The sequence below is a fragment of the Lissotriton vulgaris genome, chromosome 5 (assembly GCF_964263255.1).
Source record: "Lissotriton vulgaris chromosome 5, aLisVul1.2, whole genome shotgun sequence".
Classification (NCBI taxonomy): Eukaryota; Metazoa; Chordata; class Amphibia; order Caudata; family Salamandridae; genus Lissotriton; species Lissotriton vulgaris.
Genome location: NC_141693.1, coordinates 1,102,822,055 through 1,102,842,825, shown reverse-complemented (window position 1 = coordinate 1,102,842,825; position 20,771 = coordinate 1,102,822,055). Strand labels below are relative to the sequence as shown.

The 20,771-nt window shown below is 43.2% G+C and overlaps 1 protein-coding gene across 2 annotated transcripts in view; it reads right to left on the bottom strand.

The window, feature by feature from the left end:
* RBM20 (RNA binding motif protein 20) overlaps nt 1-20,771 on the bottom strand; it is a 512,103-nt gene that overhangs the window by 5,703 nt on the left and 485,629 nt on the right. For both annotated transcript variants that reach the window (XM_086922775.1, XM_086922776.1), the window contains exon 13: nt 16,070-16,191. In XM_086922775.1, the coding sequence (XP_086778901.1) occupies nt 16,070-16,191 (122 nt within the window). The remainder of the gene's footprint in view (nt 1-16,069; nt 16,192-20,771) is intronic.

Genomic DNA, 20,771 nt, shown 5'->3' with positions numbered 1-20,771 from the left:
TACACAGAATCATAGGGAAGTAAAATGCATTGAATAATTTTTGTGAGTCTGTACTTCAAATTGTGCGTTTGCATTTGTAAACAATGGTGCTGTAACAATTTTCAGAGTGGGGGCGCTGCCATCAATGTAACATCACTGAAGTTATAGTGGTTGTGAAAAAAAAGAACAAATGCAAATGAACCATGTCCATGCAGCAGGAGAGTGGTAAGGGTGTGGTAAGTGGCCGGTGGTGCATTTTAAAGCAGATTGTCACAAATACATTACAAAAAAGGCCTAGTAGCACACTGTCATTTACAGAAATACCATTTTCCACTGAAATTATGACAACATTCAAACTTACATGCAGGTTTAAAGATAAAACTATATAACACACAAACGATAATGTGTAGAAATAGGATGTCAGCAAATATTTATCATTAGCACATCACCAAGTTTCTTGTTTAGATCCTATTAAAATCTTTGTTTTCATCACAATTTCGAATTAAAAGAAAAACTTGCTTATTTTATACTTTCTGACCTGCTGATATATTTTGAAATATTTGAATAGTTCATCTACAGAAATGTAAATGTTCTTGTGTGTTAGAAAAAAACTGGATATCCTACATTTTTTTCTTTCCCACTCCTTGTAACCTCACAAGAGATTGTGAGGTTGTTACTTTTCCAAAATCCTCTAACTTTGCAGTAAGAATAAGTAAAGTAAACACCAAGCTCCATGTTAAAAGAATAAGCAGCAATATGTCAGTAGACATAGCCTGACATTTAACTGTCTTTAAACATACAGCGAATGTGTTAAAATGAAACAAAATTAAAGGCACCTGTATTGTTCATTAATCTTCTAAACTCCAGCTTGGTATTTTGGCGGTGCTGCAGCACCCTTGCCTCCAGCACATATGCTTGTAAATGACATACACGTACATGTATGTTTGAATAAATCTTCTGCCGGTGTCAGGGAGTGGAGATTTCATGGTGGGAATACTGTGGCAAATGTGGTGTCCTTCTGGTGTGCATCATACTGAAGATGCCGAGGAGCATAGCCTGCTGTTCTTTGAGTGTCAGCTGATAGACCAGGGTTTAGCATGCAACATCATGTGCTCCTGCTGGGGTCTTTCATCATATACTTGAAACTTATCTTTTTCTGTGCATTCTCTATGAATACACCAAGTTATAACATTGTAGCCAGTCTGAATATGTTACAGGTTACCAACTCAACAAGGGTAACACATTTAAAGAATTGATGTGTAAAAGAAGAGAACATTGAGAGAAGATATGTAACAATAAGAAGAAAAGGCCAAGATGACAAAACAAAGAAAAAAAAGGAAGAGTAGAAAGAAACATTAATGCAAGAAAGGTGGCTGACGGTGAACATGTGTGACCTGCCGGCAAAATAGTGCTGAAAAAAGAATTCCTGGTCTCGTCCTAGAAGTGCACGAGAGGGATGATCATTAGCCTGCATTCAACCAAAAAACGTGAAGTGTGAGAGCTTTTGCAGCTGAGGTTTGCAGAACGCCTCCTACTGATGAAATGACTGGAGTACAATAGGTCAGGAAGCGGTACTGGAGACTATCTACTTCTCATAGGTTTGAAAAGCTGACATCAGCTCTGATTGACCCCATAATAAAAAAAATATTTCTTATAAGAGGAGACGAAGAATGTTGTGGCTTTCTGACGGTTTTCTCTGCACTTATGCCTTAAGTTACTGTTTTGGGGCTATCCGACTATTTTTTTAATGCTTGTGACACTTGTTGTGGGATTGACAAGTTATTGGTCAACTTGCAAACCCAACTATAGTACCAGTCACCATGTTTAAATTTGAAGTGCTGGTCGCTCATGCTCTGCGAGGAGGTGCTGGCTGAAAAGAATGCTTGTGCTGTATTGTGGGTCCTTCTCGGGCACTCATATAAGGGAGTTCTATACTTGGCATGGGCTGTGATGGCTCACTGGTGCTCCGTGTGTCACAGCGTAAGCACAGCAAGTGCATTCTTGCGCCCATCCCCATCTGGTACAACCGCCACTGTTTCACATTGACGTGGTGCGGAGTCTCTCTTTGTGGGTCCCTGGATGGACAGTGGGCTTACCTGTTCAGATGAGTGTCTCTCTGTGGTTCATGCTGAATAGCCTGCTCTGCGTCTATGGCCACAGGTGACTTGAGAGTGCCTATCTGGATGTTGGATTGACTCAGTAAGAAGACCTTGGAAGAGCAGTCTACGTGATACAAATGTGGATTGCTGCTTCAGTGGAAGGACCAGATCACAGATTGTTTTAGCAACCAACAGCTAGGATCATTGCTACATTGTTCTCTTTCTCTTCTAACTTCATGCGTTTAATGTATTGAAAGAGACTACTGGAAGAAAAACTTGCATTCTGCATAAAAAACCTACTTCTCAAGTACACATAGTGCCCTGGGCTTTACTAGTCTACTAACATGCATCATCTAGCTGGCTCTTTATTTTTAACAATGTGGAGAATATAAGAAAGCTATGAAATAATATTTATATTTGCTCATACTTTCAGAGTCATTTTTCATTTCGATGGAGTTGCAGACATAATAGCCATACAGTATAACTTAGGATGCTGGCTGTCATTTATAGAAAGTGTATTACTTTTTGCTAACATAAAGAAGGTCTTTATGTAGATGCGTGTTTCCATATACTAGTGTGTATGAGCTACATGTCCTCTAACAGTATAGTCCCCAGTGTGCACTGTATATGTTGCAACAGCTTGCAAATTCATTCAATCTCAAATACATACTTGTAGACTAGAATTCCTGGTCGTTCTAGAACCTGAGTTTATTCATCACACAATTTCATAATCTGAATGTAGAAAAACTACAGCATACAACAGTGTGTACAGGGGGCTACATGGATTGGATTGAGAACACATAAGACATTCACACTATTTATTGGGAAGTCCAAAGGACATAGGGCTCATCCGCACGCAAGCAATCGTTGATATTTTGATCATTTGATCAAACACACAGAAAGGTGTGCAGTAGGGATCCAATATTTGCAAGTATTCCATGTTCTAGGCAAGACTTTATGTGCTCAGAATGCGTAGTACACCGGGCACTGGATCCCACTACTGCTGTGGGAGTTTTTGAAATGCTAAAATGGAGTCTGCACAGAACGCATGGTGTAACAGGCACAGAATCTCACCAGAAGTATAGAGGTTTGTAGATTTCAAGGCGTGTCGCTCACGCAAGTGTGTTAGAAGTTTGTGAATTTTATGGTGGGGGTGATAGAAAGAGAACTCCGATACAAGGGATGAAGGAAACCATTGCCTTACTCACAATAGACCCTATATTGAGTATGTTAGAATGGAAAGAAATCTGATGCAGATGAGTTTGGGAGTTAAAAACATCTGCAGCAAAAGCACATGAAGACCTCGAAAAGGATGAGTAAGAGAAATGAAAGAAACATCTTGCATATGAATAATGAAAGATTCCTATTCCTGTTGATTGTTTGGTGTGTGACTGGTAACATTATAGTTTGGTGGTGTGCTATGGTAATGAATTATTAGTATAATTTTCTCTACTATCCATTCATACTCATCTGGCGTACAAGTGTTATTTGATTGTGGGGGTGGCAGTAGGATGTTTGCAGTTTTGGGTGTGTGAGTGTGATCATCTCTGTTCACTGTTTAACCGTTTGAGAGAAGTAGAGGTGTAGAGTCTTATGGTCATCTGTGTTGTCTATTTTTATTATAGGTCAGTAGAATGTCTTTTAGTTTTTTTGCTTCTATGTTGGGTGGGCATTGGTTCCACAATTTTGTTATGTGTGTTTTTGTGGAGTAGGAGATATATGGAAAAGACGGGTGGTATGTGGGGTCCTACTTGGATGCATAATACTGATGATACAGTGTTCTTTTGGTGTTAGTTATGAGAAACGCCTGGACTGAGCATGCAATATTATATGCTTCTAGTTGGGTCTACTTGTAACCTATCATATTCTGTGTATTATCAACAAAAAGACTCTACAATGGCATTGTATTCCATCCTTCTATATTTCAGGATAGCAACTCAACAGGACGTTTGTGCACACAAACAAAGTTAGATCACTGACTAAATATCGACGGACACAATATAGACTACCCAAAATATCGACGCCAAAATATCGACGGACAAAATATCGAAGTCCTATCTACAAACAGGTAAGTACCAAAATATCGAGTCCAAAATATCGTTTATATATATTTACATTGTAAAAATATCGAATTTGTTAAAAATAATGTAAAATTAAAAAAATATTAAAAATCAATAGCTAAAATATACTTAAAAATACTTAAATTACCTTAAATTATTAAAAAATTAATGTAACTTATAAAAAAAAATACAATCATATCTGTTAAAACATATATAAATAAATAAACATAACATTCATTAAAAATACACAATATTATTACTGTAGGATAGCGTAGGGGTAAAAATTACTATTCCCACTCCAGAGACTGCAACAGTAGGGAAAGCGTTGGATAGCATAAGGGTAAAAATTACTATTCCCACTCCAGAGAGTGCAACAGTAGATAAAGCGTTGGATAGCGTAGGGGTAAAAATTACTATAACCACTCCAGTGAGTGCAACATTAGGGAAAGCGTTGGATAGCGTAGGGGTAAAAATTACTATTCCCTGTCCATCGAGTGCAACAGTAGGGAAAGCTTTGGATAGCGTAGGGGTAAAAATTACTATTCCCACTCCAGAGAGTGCAACAAGAGGGAAAGCGTTGGATAGCGTAGGGGTAAAAATTACTATTCCAAATCCAGTGAGTGCAACAGTATGGAAAGTGTTGGATAGCGTAGGGGTAAAAATGACTATTCCCACTCCAGCGAGTGCAACAGTAGGGAACGCATTGGATAGCATAGGGGTAAAAATTACTATTCCCACTCCAGAGAGTGCAACAGTAGGGAAGGCGTTGGATAGCGTAGGGGTAAAAATTACTATTCCCACTCCAGTGAGTGAAACAGTAGGGAAAGTATTGGATAGCGTAGGGGTAAAAATTACTATTCCCACTCCAGAGAGTGCAACAGTAGGGAAAGTGTTAGATAGCATAGGGGTAAATTTTGATATCCCCACTCTAGTGAAAATAAATCAATATAAATCACATAATTATAAATTAATCAATTAATACATTTTAATGACCAATTAAGAATTATTTAATTACCAATTAAAAATTAATTAACAATTTATTCCAAATAAATACCAATTAATTAATGAACATGTTTAATTAATTATATTAAATTACTTCCCACCCTATTCCCCTATAAACCCACAACCCGCTACTAAGAATACAGTATTATTCACATAATTATCAATTAATTAATGAAAATTAATTATCAATTAACAATTAATTAATTACCAAATAAAAATTAATTGACAATTAATTAAAAAAAATACCAATTAATTAATGAACATGTTTAATTAATTATAATTAAATTACTTCCCACCCTATTCCCCTATAAACCCACAACCCACTACTAAAAATAAAATATTATTCACATAATTACCAATTAATCAATTAATAAAAAATAATAATCAATTAACAATTAAATAATTACCAATTAAAAATTAATTGACAATATATTCAAAATAAATACCAATTAGTTAATTAATTAACATATTTAATTAAATTACTTCCCACCCTATTCCCCTATAAACCCACAACCCGCTACAGAAAATAAAATAATATTATTCACATAATTATCAATAATCAATTAATAAAAATTAATTATCAATTTACAATTAATTAATTAACAATTAAAAATTAATTAACAATTTCTTCAAAATAAATACCAATTAATTAATTAACATATTTAATTAATTATAATTAAATTACTTCCCACCCTATTCCCATATAAACCCACAACCCGCTACAGAATTAAAATACGCAAAAATTAAATAACATAAAATTAATTACTTACAATAAATTACAAATAAATATACACTTTTCACACATAAACTAACATATAAAACACTTAAAAAAATTAGATATTATTTAAAAGTTGAAATTTTTAATCACCTATATTATGTACTATGATAGTTTGACTGTCTATATTTTTAATTTCGATATTACAGTACTTACCTTCAAAACGATATTTTGGATGTCTATATTCTGTCCAGTCGATATTTTGTCCATTCTATATTTTGGACTCGATATTTAGGTTACTTGATATTTTGGAATCGATATTAAGACCATTTACCAACAAAGTTGGGTGTTAAAGGGCATTTACAAACTTTGAAAGGTCTAGTAGGTAATGGTGTGGATACTTACAACATTATTGGAAGTACTTGAAACTACATTTCTCCATAGACAAAAATATATTTTCAGTGGTAATAAAAAGTCTTGAGGACAGTTTATCTAATGCATTACATTTTATGCATGCCTACTTCTATACTATGCCCAGTTACACCGGCAAAAAAGTATCCGCATGGGCATAATTAGGAACTTACTAAATAAGTCTGAGAGGACTCATAGGAACTTGTGATTGTCACTGCATCCCGTAAGTTCTAATTGAATCCGCTCTGAATTAAAAAACAAATCTGAAATGTATTCACTTTTTTGAGAACTGGACCTTCAGTTAGCCTGGCCCTCCAGTGGTTATGCTTCTAGGCAGCCGCCCCTATTAAATCCAGAGCAGTGTTTCCTCTCTGTGAGTTCATCCCGGCTAGCGTTAGAGGCAGGCACAGCCAGGGTGACGTCACTCAAAAAACATCTGCCTACCTGGCAGTGACGGCTATTGTCCGGAAAAGGATATCTGTTAAAAGGCATCCAGCAAAGAGAACATAACAGTTCTTTAGCCTGTCTGCACAGCCAACAATAACCAACAACAGTCACTCCAGAATTTCCCTTTGTTGGTGATGGCTGCTTGGGTTTAAAGACCCATTGAGGAAGTTGCTGGATGGTGTCATGATATCCCCATGGCCATATGATCCTATCCCCTTCACCTCTATATACACTCTGGTTATATGACCTTCCACTTACATTACTAACGTTAACAGGAATAGTTTCCTCTTCTGAGACAAATTGGCTCAGTGCCAGAGTGACTCACTCCTCAAGTGACTACCTGCTATCTTGTCGTAGTGCACACGCGTCTGACCTCTGCAACCCACGTGAGCCTGAATTCCCAGTAATGCCAAGGTCCTGCTTCTCGATCACCATTATTTTGGGCGATGTAAGACAGCACAGTTTGTCAACAGATTAGACGTTCTTGTTTATAGGGCCCTCTGATAACACAGGACAGTCACGGGATCACTTCAGGGCACATGAACACAGAATCCCATAAGACGGCATCCAGTCAAATACAGAGTGAATCCTTCAGAAAGACATCTGTGCTCGCTAGGTACTCCCAAGTCTCACACACATGCATAATCACACCTTTTACATGAATCTAACTAAGCAGTGTCATTAGATTGGCGCTGTTTAGGTAGACTTTGATACTTCTGCACTCAGTCTCTGCAGCATTTTATTCTTTTTATCCCTAAGGAAGCCCGCTGCACACTGGGAGTTGACTTACGGGCTGTGGAGGCGGCATTCGGTTCTAGACAGCTGTACAAGTGTCAATTAAAGAATGGAGCGATCGTGCAGGTTTCCCGGGTGACTTATGCACCGGCCATCTTGCTTCGGCCATGGCCCCTGGCCAAGTAAACGTCAGCTACTTCAAACCTTTAAATGGATCCATCTGTCCACTGGGCTCAGTAACATTAGCTGTCTCCCTACAGCCGTAATGAGTAACTGCATACTTGTCCTGCTATAGTAGCGAGAAGGGTTGCAGGGTCAGAAAGGGCCACGCGTGACCATCACGATGGTCACGGCCTTAAGGGAGTACCACTGAATCCCCTACCCTGGCTGAGTTCCTCTTCCTCAAGCCATGCATGTCAAGGTTCACCAACCTTGTGCTTTGCCTGAGGTCCATCTGCTAGACTGGCCACTCGCCCTTCTTATGTTTCTTATGCTCGAGGTTTGCATTTGCTTTACAAAATTAAAAAAGCATTGGTAAATGAGTTGACCATGTCAATATCAGTCATCAAACAGGGCCGCAATGTGTGTGTAAGAGGATATGTTCCCAGAGCCAAGCTAGCATTGACAAAGTCAATAGGTCTTGCCTATGCAAGAGCTTTTAGCTTTGCCAATATGTTTTAGCAGTGTTGTACACCAGCATGGCTCCTGTTTTGCATGGCTAAAAGTTAGTGGCATAAAGGAGAGTTGTGTGGAGTGTAATAGAGTCGAATGGCAAAAAGTGGAGTAGAGTGTTGAAGAGTGGAGTGTCATGTATTGGAGTAGCATAGTGTGGAGTTGCATAGAGTGCCATACACTGGAATAGCCAGGGCACAAGTCGGGGGTACACGCGGATACACAGCGCCCACCCACTATTTTCAAAGGTCCACCCTGCCAAGAAGATTGGCCACTCACAAATATACTGAACTTGTCCCGGTTTAATTTTCAGACACCGGGACATGTTCAGCAGTGCCTGCACACACAGTCTGCTTTCCATTCTCAGCAGCAACATGCAGGCGACGTTCGGCCTTTTTGTCACCTCCAGCTGGGCCAAGGTTAAGAGGCCATCAGGCCTCCTTTTGATTGAGTATCCCGATTGGAGGCGCTGTGGAACCTCAAATACAATAGAGGGGGAACAAGAGCACATAGCTTACTATCTCTTCACAAGTACTTAAAAGAGGCATGTGGTGTCGCTTTTTACTTTGTTCAGTCCCTGTACACAAGTCCATGCACTGTAAGAATGTCACATGTGTTGGTCTGTCCCAGTATTCACACACTTAATAATTTAAAGAGCAATATTTTATTTCTTTTATAGCACTGTTCATCACTGTGTAGGGTGTTAAAGCACTTTACATAACATAAATATTATCCATTAACAATAACTCATGTAAGTGTGCATATCAATGTATAAGATGCATTACATGGTGTAGGAGTCTCATGTCCTTCATAGCTCGCTGTGCTATATTAGAAGGATTACAATTTATGAACTGCAGTAACAAAAGGATATTTGTGTTCAAAGCAGTAACCCACTTACCTATCTACATAAAATGAAAACATTTCATCTACATGTTACATGATGTGCTTTACAGGACACACATTAATCTTCTAAACTACTTTTATTCGTATCTGGGACTACACAGAACACAGATCTCTCCAACAAATAGGTTAAATCTCACCATTATTATTCCTTGAGATTTACTGGTCACCTCTGCAGCAGATGCCTTAACCCCATAAAATATTTTAAAATGTAGACTTTGCAACCAATTAAGCAGAACAGATCTACTACCAGGATTCTCCCTGTTGCCAGTTTCTTTGTGGCAGGGCTTGTTAAAAAAAAATATATAAGTTGAGGTCCAGATTTTGCGTCAGGATTGCAACACAACCTGAACGCCAAATCTCATTTGTTAAATCTCATAACGCACTTAAAAAGCACTCATGATAGATCTCATGAACATATGTGTGAGGTCTTGCTATCTGATGTCACTTCTTGTGATGTCACTTCCGGTGAGGTCACGTACAAAGTCACGCAGAGAGACGTCGTGCACTATGATGGCACACTTGGTGACTGCCTAACTTAGTTAGTCCCCCCACTTCTTTTTATAGGACTTGTGCTCTGGGAATAGCACATGGTGGAGTGGACTGGTGTAGAGTGCATTGGCGTAGAATGGCGTAGAGTATAGTGGCGAAGCGTGCAGTGGCATTGAATTCCATGGCATATAATACAGTGTTGTAGAATGAAGTGGTGTAGATTAGAGTGGTGCATCATAGAGTGCAGTGGTGCAGAAGGGAATGGCACAGTGGAGTGCAGAGTACAGTGGTGCAAAGTAGAGTACAGTGGCGTAGAGTGGTGGATGGTGAAGTAGCACAGAGATGTAGAGGGCAGTGGCGCAGAGTAGAGTTGAGTGGCATAGAGTTCAGTAGAGTAGAGTGGTGCAGAGTAGGATATCACTGAGTGGTGTAAAAAGAGTATAGTGCCGTTCAGTGCAGTGGCATAGAGTGCAATGGCGTATGGTGGAGTAGCATAACGTGGATTAGTGCAGAGTATAGTGGCATAGCGTTTAGTGGCGTAGAGTGCAGTGTTGCAGATTAGTGTCAGAGTGCAGTGGAATAGAGTGGCTTAGAGAGCAGTGGCGTAGAGTACAGTGATGCAGAGCAGAGTGCAGTAGCATTGAGTGCAGTGATAGTAGAATGCAGTTGTGAAGTGTGCATTGGTGTAGAGTACAGTGGTTAGGAGTAGAGTGGTATAGAGTTCAGTGGCATAGAGTGGAGTGGTGCAGAGTGGAATAGAGTGGCGTAGAGTGCAGTGGCATAGAGTAGATTGTTTCCGAGTAGAGTGAAGTGGCATAGAGTGGAGTAGTGCAGGGTAGAGTGCATTTGCGCAAGGGTGGCATAGAGTGTAATTGTAGGAAAGTGTCTTTTTGAAATGGTCACCCCCATGTTTTGCCTGGAATTTGATATGATTTTGACTGGAAGAGCTCTGGGTTCCTGTTTACCAGGTCAACAGATCTCTTTCCCAAAACTGTGCAATTGTACCCCAATTAGTAATGCTTTTAGTACCCTCTGTAAGTCCCTAGTAAATGGTACTCCGGAATCTAGGGCCTGAAGTACTAAAGAGGGTCCCTAAGGGCTGTATCACACATTGTGTGACTCTAGTGGACCCCTCACTAAGCTCCTGCAAACTGCCACTGCAGGCTGTGTGTCTTGGTGCAGACAAAAGTGAAAGTATGACATGACACACATCCCTGTGTGCCATGCCTGCAGAAACTGCATGCAGTGCAGGTAAGTCACACCTACTGCAGATCTTACAGCCCTAAGGCGGGGTGCACTATACAACATGTGTGTGTGAGCATACCAGCATGAGCAGATATGTCCCTGTACTGGTCAGTTCAATTGCTGCCAGTACAAGTGACCAGGGAAGCCATTCTAAGTGCATGTACTGGACACCGGTTAACATTAGTTTCCTAGCCACATGATGGCTTCACTGAAAACAGAGATGTTTGGTATCAAACATCTTGCATTAATAAACAGCGCACACTGATTCCAATGTTGGATTCATTAATATATACACCCAGAGGGCAACTTAGAGATACCTCCTGAAAACCGACCAGCTGCTGGTGTGCCGACTGACTGGTATTTGCCAGTATGCCACCAGAGATGTATTTCTGACCCCAAAGGGTGAAGGTCTTAGCTCTCAGGACGTGAGAAACAAAGCCTGCTTTGACAGAGGGTGTTTACACCTGCTCCCACAGGATGACATGCAGTCAGGGAAGCTTCAAAGTGTTCCAACACAGGGGAGCTTCAAAGTGTCCAGCGACCCATAGGAAGTGGTCAAATAGGCTGCTCAGTGACCCCAGTGGTCTCCCCTAACTCCCCTAAATCCAGTATTTAGGGTAGCCCCTGGAACCAGAAAAGGAGATCTTGCAGACCTACAAAAAAGGACACTGTAGAGCTAGGAAAGAAAAGACAGAATAAGGAGCAACTGATTTGGCCCCAGTCCTGCTGGCCTGTCTGCTGTTCCCATTGAATTGTGCCAGAGCCATCTCGTCCTGCAAGCAATTGTGCCTTCCAAAGCCTGGGAGGACTGCTTGCTTTCAACAAAGAACCAGGGACTCTGGTGCTGCAACCTGTAGGCACCCCTAGAAGAACCTGCAAGGACTCCAGACTCACCAAAACCTGACACCGGCAAGCACCAGTACACCAGAGCCCCTCAGCCCGAGTCGAAGTGGGCCAATGGTGTGAGCGTGGTACCCAAGCCCTCAGGAGATACAGTCCACTTCGGTTTTACCCCTTGTGAACTCCCCAAAATTGCCTGCAGCCTCTGTGTGCAAGCCCTGGAGGAAGCTGGCTCTGAATATACTATACCAAAGTAAGGTATAGCGTGCACAGTATGCACAGAGTCCAGTTGATCCCCAGAGGTATAGCAGAGGCTAAAGTAGATAATACCTTACTTTCTTTTGTGGTAGTGTGGTTGAGCAGTCAGGCTAATCAGAGGGTAGTGTTAAGAATGTGTTGTTCACACTCAGGCAAGAAATGATGTCACACACTCAAAGACTGAATTCAGACCAACTGCTTGAATATAAAGTTGTTACTTTGTATTTTCATTGATAGAACTAAGATTTACTTTGTAGCAAGTAAGTGATACTTTCAATACAATTATATTTTTCAAGATGCAGTGTGTACTGGTTTTGTAGAAGCATACAAGTTTCTTTGTCGTAGAGAAAATGGGTTGGACACTCTTTAACATAGTTGCAATTATTTTAGATTACTTTTTAGTTGTTTTTCAAACTTTGTGTTAAACAAACCAATCACACAGTTTGGGCATAGTCGTACATCAGTAAGCAGGTTAACTAATTTGATTACACTAAGCTACTTTGTTGCAGTTCAAGACAGGGTCAGCACTTAAAACATTTTTTCAGAGAAAACCAACCATGCAATCCTATGCAGGAAAAATCAGTGTTGAGTTTGCAGGTGAGTAAACAGTTTTGTTACCTGAGTTTGCGGGGGAGGGTGTAGAACCAAGGTAAGTACAAAGGGGGCCCAAGGCAGCACCAAAACCACACCACCAGCAGCACAGAGGCAGCCAGGTTCAGGGTGCTCACAGCGTCGTGCGGCTAATGTTACCCAGGTTACCCGGTTTCAGGCTGCAGACTCAAACCAGGTGGTCACTTCTATGGAGCCAACAGCCAGGGGAGGAAGTTGAGATGCCAGGCAACATCAGGGAACTGTTGGTTCAGGTTACCAAGATGCCGGGCCGGAGGTTGCAAGGGTGTCTTTGGACGTCGGGTTTCTCCTGACCGAGAAGGTCACAGTCGAGGGGTTCATCGTAAAAAGGGTGCAGGCGTCGACACTGGACCTTGGGTGTTACACCCCTCAATGGATTGGAGGTCAGGACTGATGGGGGACAACTTCAGGACCAGTGGACCCTCTGGAAATGGGTCATGAAAGGTGGGTGCATAGGTAAGTCCCAGAGCAGGATTTCTTTGTTCCGCAGGGGCTTGATCTTCTTTTATGGCCATGGCCGCTGTCCTCGGGAGTCTCGAGCCTTTGTTGAGGCAGGGGATCAGTCCTCACCTAGTCTGGAGGTTGCTGATTCTTTTTGGAGCCATCTTTTTCTTTGCAGGGGAATCCGGAGCAGTAGGCAGGCCGGCCAAGCCATTTGGGCCTGGAGTCTTCAGTGCTGCAATGTCTTCGAGTTCCAGTCTTCTTAGGTCATCGATTCTGAATTATGGGTACATGGCTGGTTTTGTTAGAGATCTCGAGGTAGTAACCAATGGGCTACTGTCCTTAGGGTGAATACGGCCTTAGTGTGCTCACCCCACGTGGGTGAGTGGATACAATCCCTAGACCTGAATTGAGGGTGCTTCCTATCTGCAAGATGGCGGGCACTGAAGAGTGGCTTCACCTCACCTCCCTCACCTGAGGGGTGGGGTTGGCAGAGGTGGACACACATTCTGGGCTGTCCTGACTTTTCCCACCTGTCTTCCCGGTGAAAAGGGGGGTGAGACAGGAGGGGGGCCTGCTCCTGATAGCAGGAAAGGCTGGGGGTCGTGTTGCAAAGGTGGCAAGGCTTTTGACGCTTCCCTGCCACAGATGGCTGTTCCTGACCTCGGGGAGGTGTGAACACCTCGGCTCAGGGAAGGTTTTGTTCCTGTGTCCAGGGAGCAAAGGCTCCCACCCCAGGGGTTCAGAAACCTGTCTCGTGGTGGGAGGCTGGTGTTGACCAGTCAGGAACCCACCAGTGGTTGGTTTGGTTCAGGGTTCCCCTCGAGAAGGGACCCCTGAGTGCATAGAATAATACATCTGACACTGGAATCGGTGTAGGTTTATTATTCTGAAATGTTTGATACCAAGGATTCAGTAAAGCCATTATGGTGTGAGGAAACTCATAATGACCAGTTTCTAGATCATATACTCAGGATGGATTTACTGGGGATATATAATATCTAATAATGGCCTTAGATATTATAGGGACCTGTCTGCCCAGGCACATAGATCCTCACATGAGGTATAGGGCATCCTTGCCTTAAGTGTGACTTACCTATGCCTCATGGAGTGCTGGGCAGGCATGGCACCAAGGGATGTGTGCCATGTCGACTTTTCACTTTTAGCTGCACCACCACACGCAGGCTACAATAGCAGTGGTGCATGTTTGTGGTGAGTGGTCTCTGAGGTTGACATAATACATCCTGTAGACTTCAGAGGCCTTTCCCTGGCTACCATGCCCTTAGAACCATAGGTACCCCTTACAAGGGACCTACAGATAGACCAGAGTTGTGCCAATTGTGGAAACAGGTACAGGTTAGGGAAAGAACACAGGCCCTGTGATCCTGTTTGGCAGGGACCCAGGGCACTCAGTCAAATTGCATCAGATATCTGATAAGACGTTAGGGGGCAACCATGCAGAAAGGGCACTTTCCTACAAGACCCCTCAACTGCAAGTGCTCCCGGATGAAGAAACCCGACACCTCAAATATCCTCTGCAACCAGCCGGAGGAGAAGAAGACCACAGGTGTCCCCACATCCCCTAGCATCGCAAGACTTGAACCCTCTGGTTGGGTCAGCCCGACTGGCCTTCCAGTCCAGACCTGCATCCTCTTTTCACATAGACCAATCTCCATCAACTAACATTGGGCATCCAACGCTGTATTGCACCACTGCACCCGGCCACCCTAGTGCGGCAGGAGGTGACCTGCCGGTGATGCCCTGGACCTTGCCCTATACTCACCTTAAGACCAGGTGATTGGTCTCGTAAGTAGCCATACTATACCTGAATGCAGTACTTGCTTACCCTATATATGTTAACATTGCCATTTATGAAAAATGCGCTAAGTATTTCTCTTGCAAAGTTCCAATTCTCTCTCGAAACATACTTACCTGATCGTATTGATTCTGTGGCCTAAATATATATAAAGATATGTGTTATTTTTCTAAATTGGTGTGGCTCCTTATTAAGTTGTGTGCCTCATTGACAGAGTGTGTATTTTGCAGTTGTCCAACACTCCTCTCTGATAAGCCTAAGGCTGCTTGACAACACTAGCCCCTAGAGGAGCACCTTGGAATTGCTAGAGGAAGTCCCTGTCCGCTTCTAAGAGAATACCTATGAGTAACGTAGAGTGGAGTATGCAAGGTATGGTAGCGCACTGCAATTACAGACAACACATAAAATTTGCTCAAACATACACTTTTACTAATAAAATTATACAGTGCACAATCAAAAGTAAGTGGAAATTGCATCATCTAGTGTAAACATTTTTTTTATCACCTTAAAGTATTTGTTTTAAACACACTTCAGAAATAACGAAGGATGTGCATCATTTGTGTTCCTAATTCTGAAATACTTACACAGTTCATTTAAATGTTGTTGTGTACTAGAAAAAACCTCTTTCCTAACGAAAGTATCCAGCAAGATTGTCACATAAATTCTCTCACTTTGAAGTCAGAGAAAGAAAAGTAAACAAGCATCCCCTAAAGACAACTCCTGACATTTGACCTCGGTCTTTGATTGCACAGCACAAGAGACAAGATAAGAAGAAGATTTAAAGGTCTGTTTACAGAAAGGGAGTTTATGGAAGAATACCGTAACACAGTTTCGGCAACAGGAGGGACAAACTGAACCTGGAGAGCCTAAAGCAAATAAAGCAAGCAAATAGAAAGCAAGAAAATGTAAGTTATAAAACACAAAGTGAATAGTAATCAACAGGCGGAATGCATTCCTAGGTCAACTTTCTGAAAGTCTCCAAGACGTTTCTAGGAAACCAGACATTTGTGCTGTCTGGTAGACTGCCACCTAAAACATACCACTGACCTTCCATTTCTTAATGAAAAATATAACTTAGAAGTTGAGCCTTCGGCTGCAAGCAGATAGTTGGTAGATATTCCGGAAGAGTTAACTTTTGTGCATAATTGTCGCTTTGAGACGCGCAAAGAAAGCATAATGGAAAAAGATGAGTTAGTGTTTCCAAAGTCATGAGTGCTCTGCCTTCTAAACACAACATTAACACAAACATCTATGTATCAACACATGCTGCCAAATTAGTGATGGATTCATACCACATAATGTCCATGAAAGAGAGCAGGCGTCTTACCTGAAGATTCTTGTAATGAACCGTACTTCGGCAGTGAGTTGTCTTGGCTGTCTCTTCGCTTGTGTAGAAGAGACCGCATAGCTTGCAGTAAAATCCGGTCCTGGGCACTACAAATTCCACACCTGTTAAAATAATTACACTTATTAATAAAACATTAGTTATTGAGTGCATGCTGTAAAACATTGGCTGTTCAGAGATTTTGACATAAATTCATCCAAGCTCCATGAGGCCACTTGCAGATGTTCATTTTCGACACGATCATGACATTAGAGTCAACTTTAAAACAAGCACTGGAAAAACCAATAAGTCTTGCCTTTGAGATCTATTGTCTTTGTCAATGTCTTTTGGTAATGCTCTACAGTGCCTGCTTTTTCCTGATTGTGTGGAGCATCATTAGAAAACAAAAAAGGGGCAGCGACGCAACTGCCAGTCGCATCATTCCTTGAGCTGTCTACCTGTGCAATGGCATATGCACTTGCATGCATCAGCATATATGTGTGTGTGCCAGCGGAATGAAGTGGGCGCCATTTGCTTCCACTTATTATTTACCATTCCAAGATGGTAGACACCAATTAGATCTGTAAATAAAAAAATTAGCATTTATGTAGGGTGAAAGCACACTTTTTTTTAGAAAAGAACTGCAAGAGTGTTGTTGGTAATGGAGGAACGAATGGGGGCAGGTGGAGGTGAGGAGAGGAAAGATTGGACGAGGGAGAGAGCAACAGAGGTGGTACAGAAAAAAGCACACATGGAGGAAAAAAACACAGAGCGCAGACATGTGGGGGATAGAAGAACACCTGTTGGAGGGTGTGGGCAACAATCACACAATAGAGTAAGTAGCACACGAAAATGACAGCAACATGTGGAGCAGAGAGAAGCACACAAGGGTGAGAACAAACTGTAGTGAGAGGGAGAGGAGAAGTACACAAGGTAAAAACTTGGAATGCAGGGAGATGGGCGCTTGGAAGAAAAGTGCTGGGGGAAGAAGGAGACAGCTGGAAAACACAAGTACTCTCATAGACAGCGGCAATTCCTCCTTAGTGGCTTGATGGTGTATCACTGACACCTGTCAACTGTCATGGTCCCATTGCTAAATTACATTTTTAAAGTTGTAATAATTTAATTTAGCAGTGATCATGTAAACACGTTTTTCGTGTTTACATGAACACTCCAGTGCGCAGGTCAGCCCTCTGGGCCTCTCCACCAGACTCATGATGACAGGAGGGGAAGGGGGGCGGGCTTAGCGATGATACGGCTACAGAGTGAAGTTTAAAACACAGAAAGAGGTGTTGTCAAGATGGAAGCTGAATAGGAGAATCTGTGCCAAGCTCGGTCGTCTGTGCTCCAGCACGACCAGCGAATGCCCAGCGTCTGGCTGCTCGTGGAGGAAGGTGTGCAAAGAACAAGGAGGCACATCCATTTCCTGGACTGCATACACTGATTAGGAGAGCCGGGAATTGCAGGCCCGCGGTGAACCTCAAGATGGCGCCTGCTGCGGAGACATTTAGGTCAGTGCAAAGCACCTGCTCTCACCACCACCTGGTTGCCGACCTGGGTAGAGACTGACATTTATGAGTCCCCGTGGATAGGGGAGCTGCACTTCCACATGATACCATTGAGGCATGGCCCCTGTGTTTAGCTTCCCGGTCCAGAGACACAGCACAGGTTGCCTCCATCAAGCCCACTGTGGAGGGTATGACACCAGCGAAATGGGGGCGCTGAAAGAAGATTGTGGGGTGCAACCCACCCCTTTAGTGGAAGATGGCCAGATGGCTGCTGGCTGCACGGAAACACAACAGCTACCCACAACACACATTGCCTGCCGGTGCGGGGCACCCACTGGGAAACAACTGGGTTCTTCCCATGCAACCTCTGGGAAGAGAGCAGCTTGCGGACCAAAGCACACCGCACCCCCCTTGAGAGTTGGGGGACAGCAATCACTGTTCTGGGCCTATGTAAACTGCACTGGATTGACTGCTCGCATCTCATTCAGTCACGGCTGTGACACGGAGACTGGTGCTGTCCACCTGTTGCACCACAGACTTCTCTGAGCTCAACCCCAAGACTGACAGCAACATAATCCTGAAATAGGAGCGACCGGCCTCCACAAAGAGTGCTCTTTTAAATGACAAGTGCTGTTAAAACCACCACCTGGACACCACCTTAGGCCACGACTCTCTGGCCACAATCGCACCCCAGCGGTCCCGGAAAGACTCAACCCTGAAAGGCATACTTTCTAATGATGCTTCCTAAACACCGGACCCGCTCCCCGAGAAACGCCATCCATGGGAGACACGCACCCCCAGAACTAGAGGATGTTGATGCCCCTACCACCCGCGCATTCATGGAATCCTTGTTTGTCTCAATAAGGGACGATATAGGGGCCCTACATGTTGCGTCAGAAATTAAGGACGTCAAATGGGATATGCCAGAGATAGGGCACAGGGTGGCCACCCTGGAAACCAGCAGCAGCACCAGGGAAGAGGAACTGGACACCTATTGATGCAAGCTTCTGGAATATTAGGATTAAAAAAACAAACTACATGTACATCTTGAAGGTTTGGAGAAATGCTCATGCCATTCCAGTATCAGGATCAGAGGTGTCCCCATCCTGATTTAGACTCAAGGGACCTGGAAGGATACATTACTCAACTCTTTCGCCATATCCTCCCGGACCTGGAGAGGTAGTTCTAGACTGCACTGACAAAGTGGGGAGGTGGCCCGCTGCATTTGACTCCACGCAGGATATTCTCAACTGTATCCACCACTACAGGCAGAAGGAGGTGATCATGGTGGCGGCTCGCTACCACTCCCCAAAACTATTTTAAGGAACAAGATCTGGTTGTACCAAGACTTGTTGCTGCTCATGCTCTCGATACATTTGGCTCCGCCCGGGGTCACACCTTCTGAAGACGACTGGAGAAAGTGCAAATCCCTTTGGTTTGTCCATCAGTACTTATCTTTAGTCCAAGTAAGACAGCACACAAGCAGAGATATCAGGGAGACTTCTCTCAGTACACATCTCCCTACCCTTCTACATTTTCATACTGGTCACTCTCTATGTACCAAACGAACGGCAGGAGCAATTTATACTCAAGGGCCTGGGCCTTGTGGCCTCATACCCAGACTTTGAGTTGGTAGTAAGGGAAGACTATCATCTTGTGACCCTTACTGATGTAGACAGATCCCCAAAAGAGTGGGACAAACTGGGGCCTTTACACAAGAGGGGCTGCATTGGCTAACTGAATCTGAATCAAAGTTAATCGACGCCTGGCTTTTGCAGCAGCCAACTGACAGGGACTTTACCTTCTACACTGCCCCAATCAAACATATTCCCCTATTGATTACTTCCTGGTCTCCCACATAGCTATTGCAGCCGATGTGCAGGTGCGGATTGGTGTCTCAGGCTTTCCGATCACTCTCCCATTACGTTCTCCTTCCAGGTTCCGGGATTGAACACCCCACACCGCCTGTGGTACCTTAATAACCGACACCTAACATACTATGCTATGCTATGCTATGCTACAGTGACTGAAGTTGGAAAGGTACAGCAAAACTTCCTCAGTGATAACGACTCCACGGAGATTTCTATTTCCCTATTGTGGGAGACATTAAAAGTGTACCTGCATGGCACGTTTTTAGCTTTTTAATTGCGCCTCAATCAATTAAGGGGAGAGAAGCGCACCTCCCTAAAGGATAGCTTACGGGACATCGAGAGGTCCCAAAGGTAATCTGGTGCCCATAGAGTGCGACGACAGCTGACCCTGGCCAAGAAACAGCTCAAAGCGCTATACATGGACAAGCTGAATATGCCTTTCTCCACACAAAACAAAAATTGTACACTGGGGTAATAAGGCTGGCAGACTTCTTTCCCACAAGCTGCGGGCCAGACACATAAGACCCGAATAGCAGAGATTTACCCAGAGGAGGGGGTATAGCTTCCACAGATAGAGACACTGCAAGTGCCTTTGAGCGCTTTTAAGTAATTCTCTTTTTGGCTGAATCGCCTTCTGCACCTGACATTGCAGGGTACCTTTCTGATGCACCCATTCAACCCCTGCTACCACTAGAGTCACTTTTGCTGGAAGCGGACATCCCTTCAGGCGAAGTCCTCATGGCCATACACCGTCCCAACACTGGTAAGGCTTCTGCTCCAGATGGCTTTACACTTAGCAGCTACAAGATCTTTGGGACCCACCTGGCTCCCATTCTTACCTGCCTCTACAACTACCTTGGTGACCCGGACACCCTTACTGATCCTATGAAAGAGGAGGTAATCACTGTGATACTCACTCGGGGGAAAGACACTGTGAAATGTTCCTCATACCGCCTGATCTCTCACCTCAATGTAGATGCCAAACCATTCAAAGGCACCCTGGTTGTACGCCTTGGCCGGTATATGCAAAGCCTTATAAATCTGGACAAAGCGTGCTTTATACCGGAGCGAGGATGCAGGGACAACACTAAACTCCTATGCCTCCTGAATAAGGCATCTCATTCCCGCATATCCTCAGTCCTTCTATCTATCGATGCACAAAAGGCGTTTGATAGAGTGCATTGGCCCTATGGCATGTCCAGGATGCAGGGGGTTTTGGGGAATGCTTTTGGAAATGGGTGTGATGTAGGTACTCCAAGCCCATCGCTCGGGTGCAAGTTATTGGGCTAACCTCACAGGCACCCAGCAGCACCCAATAAAGCTTCC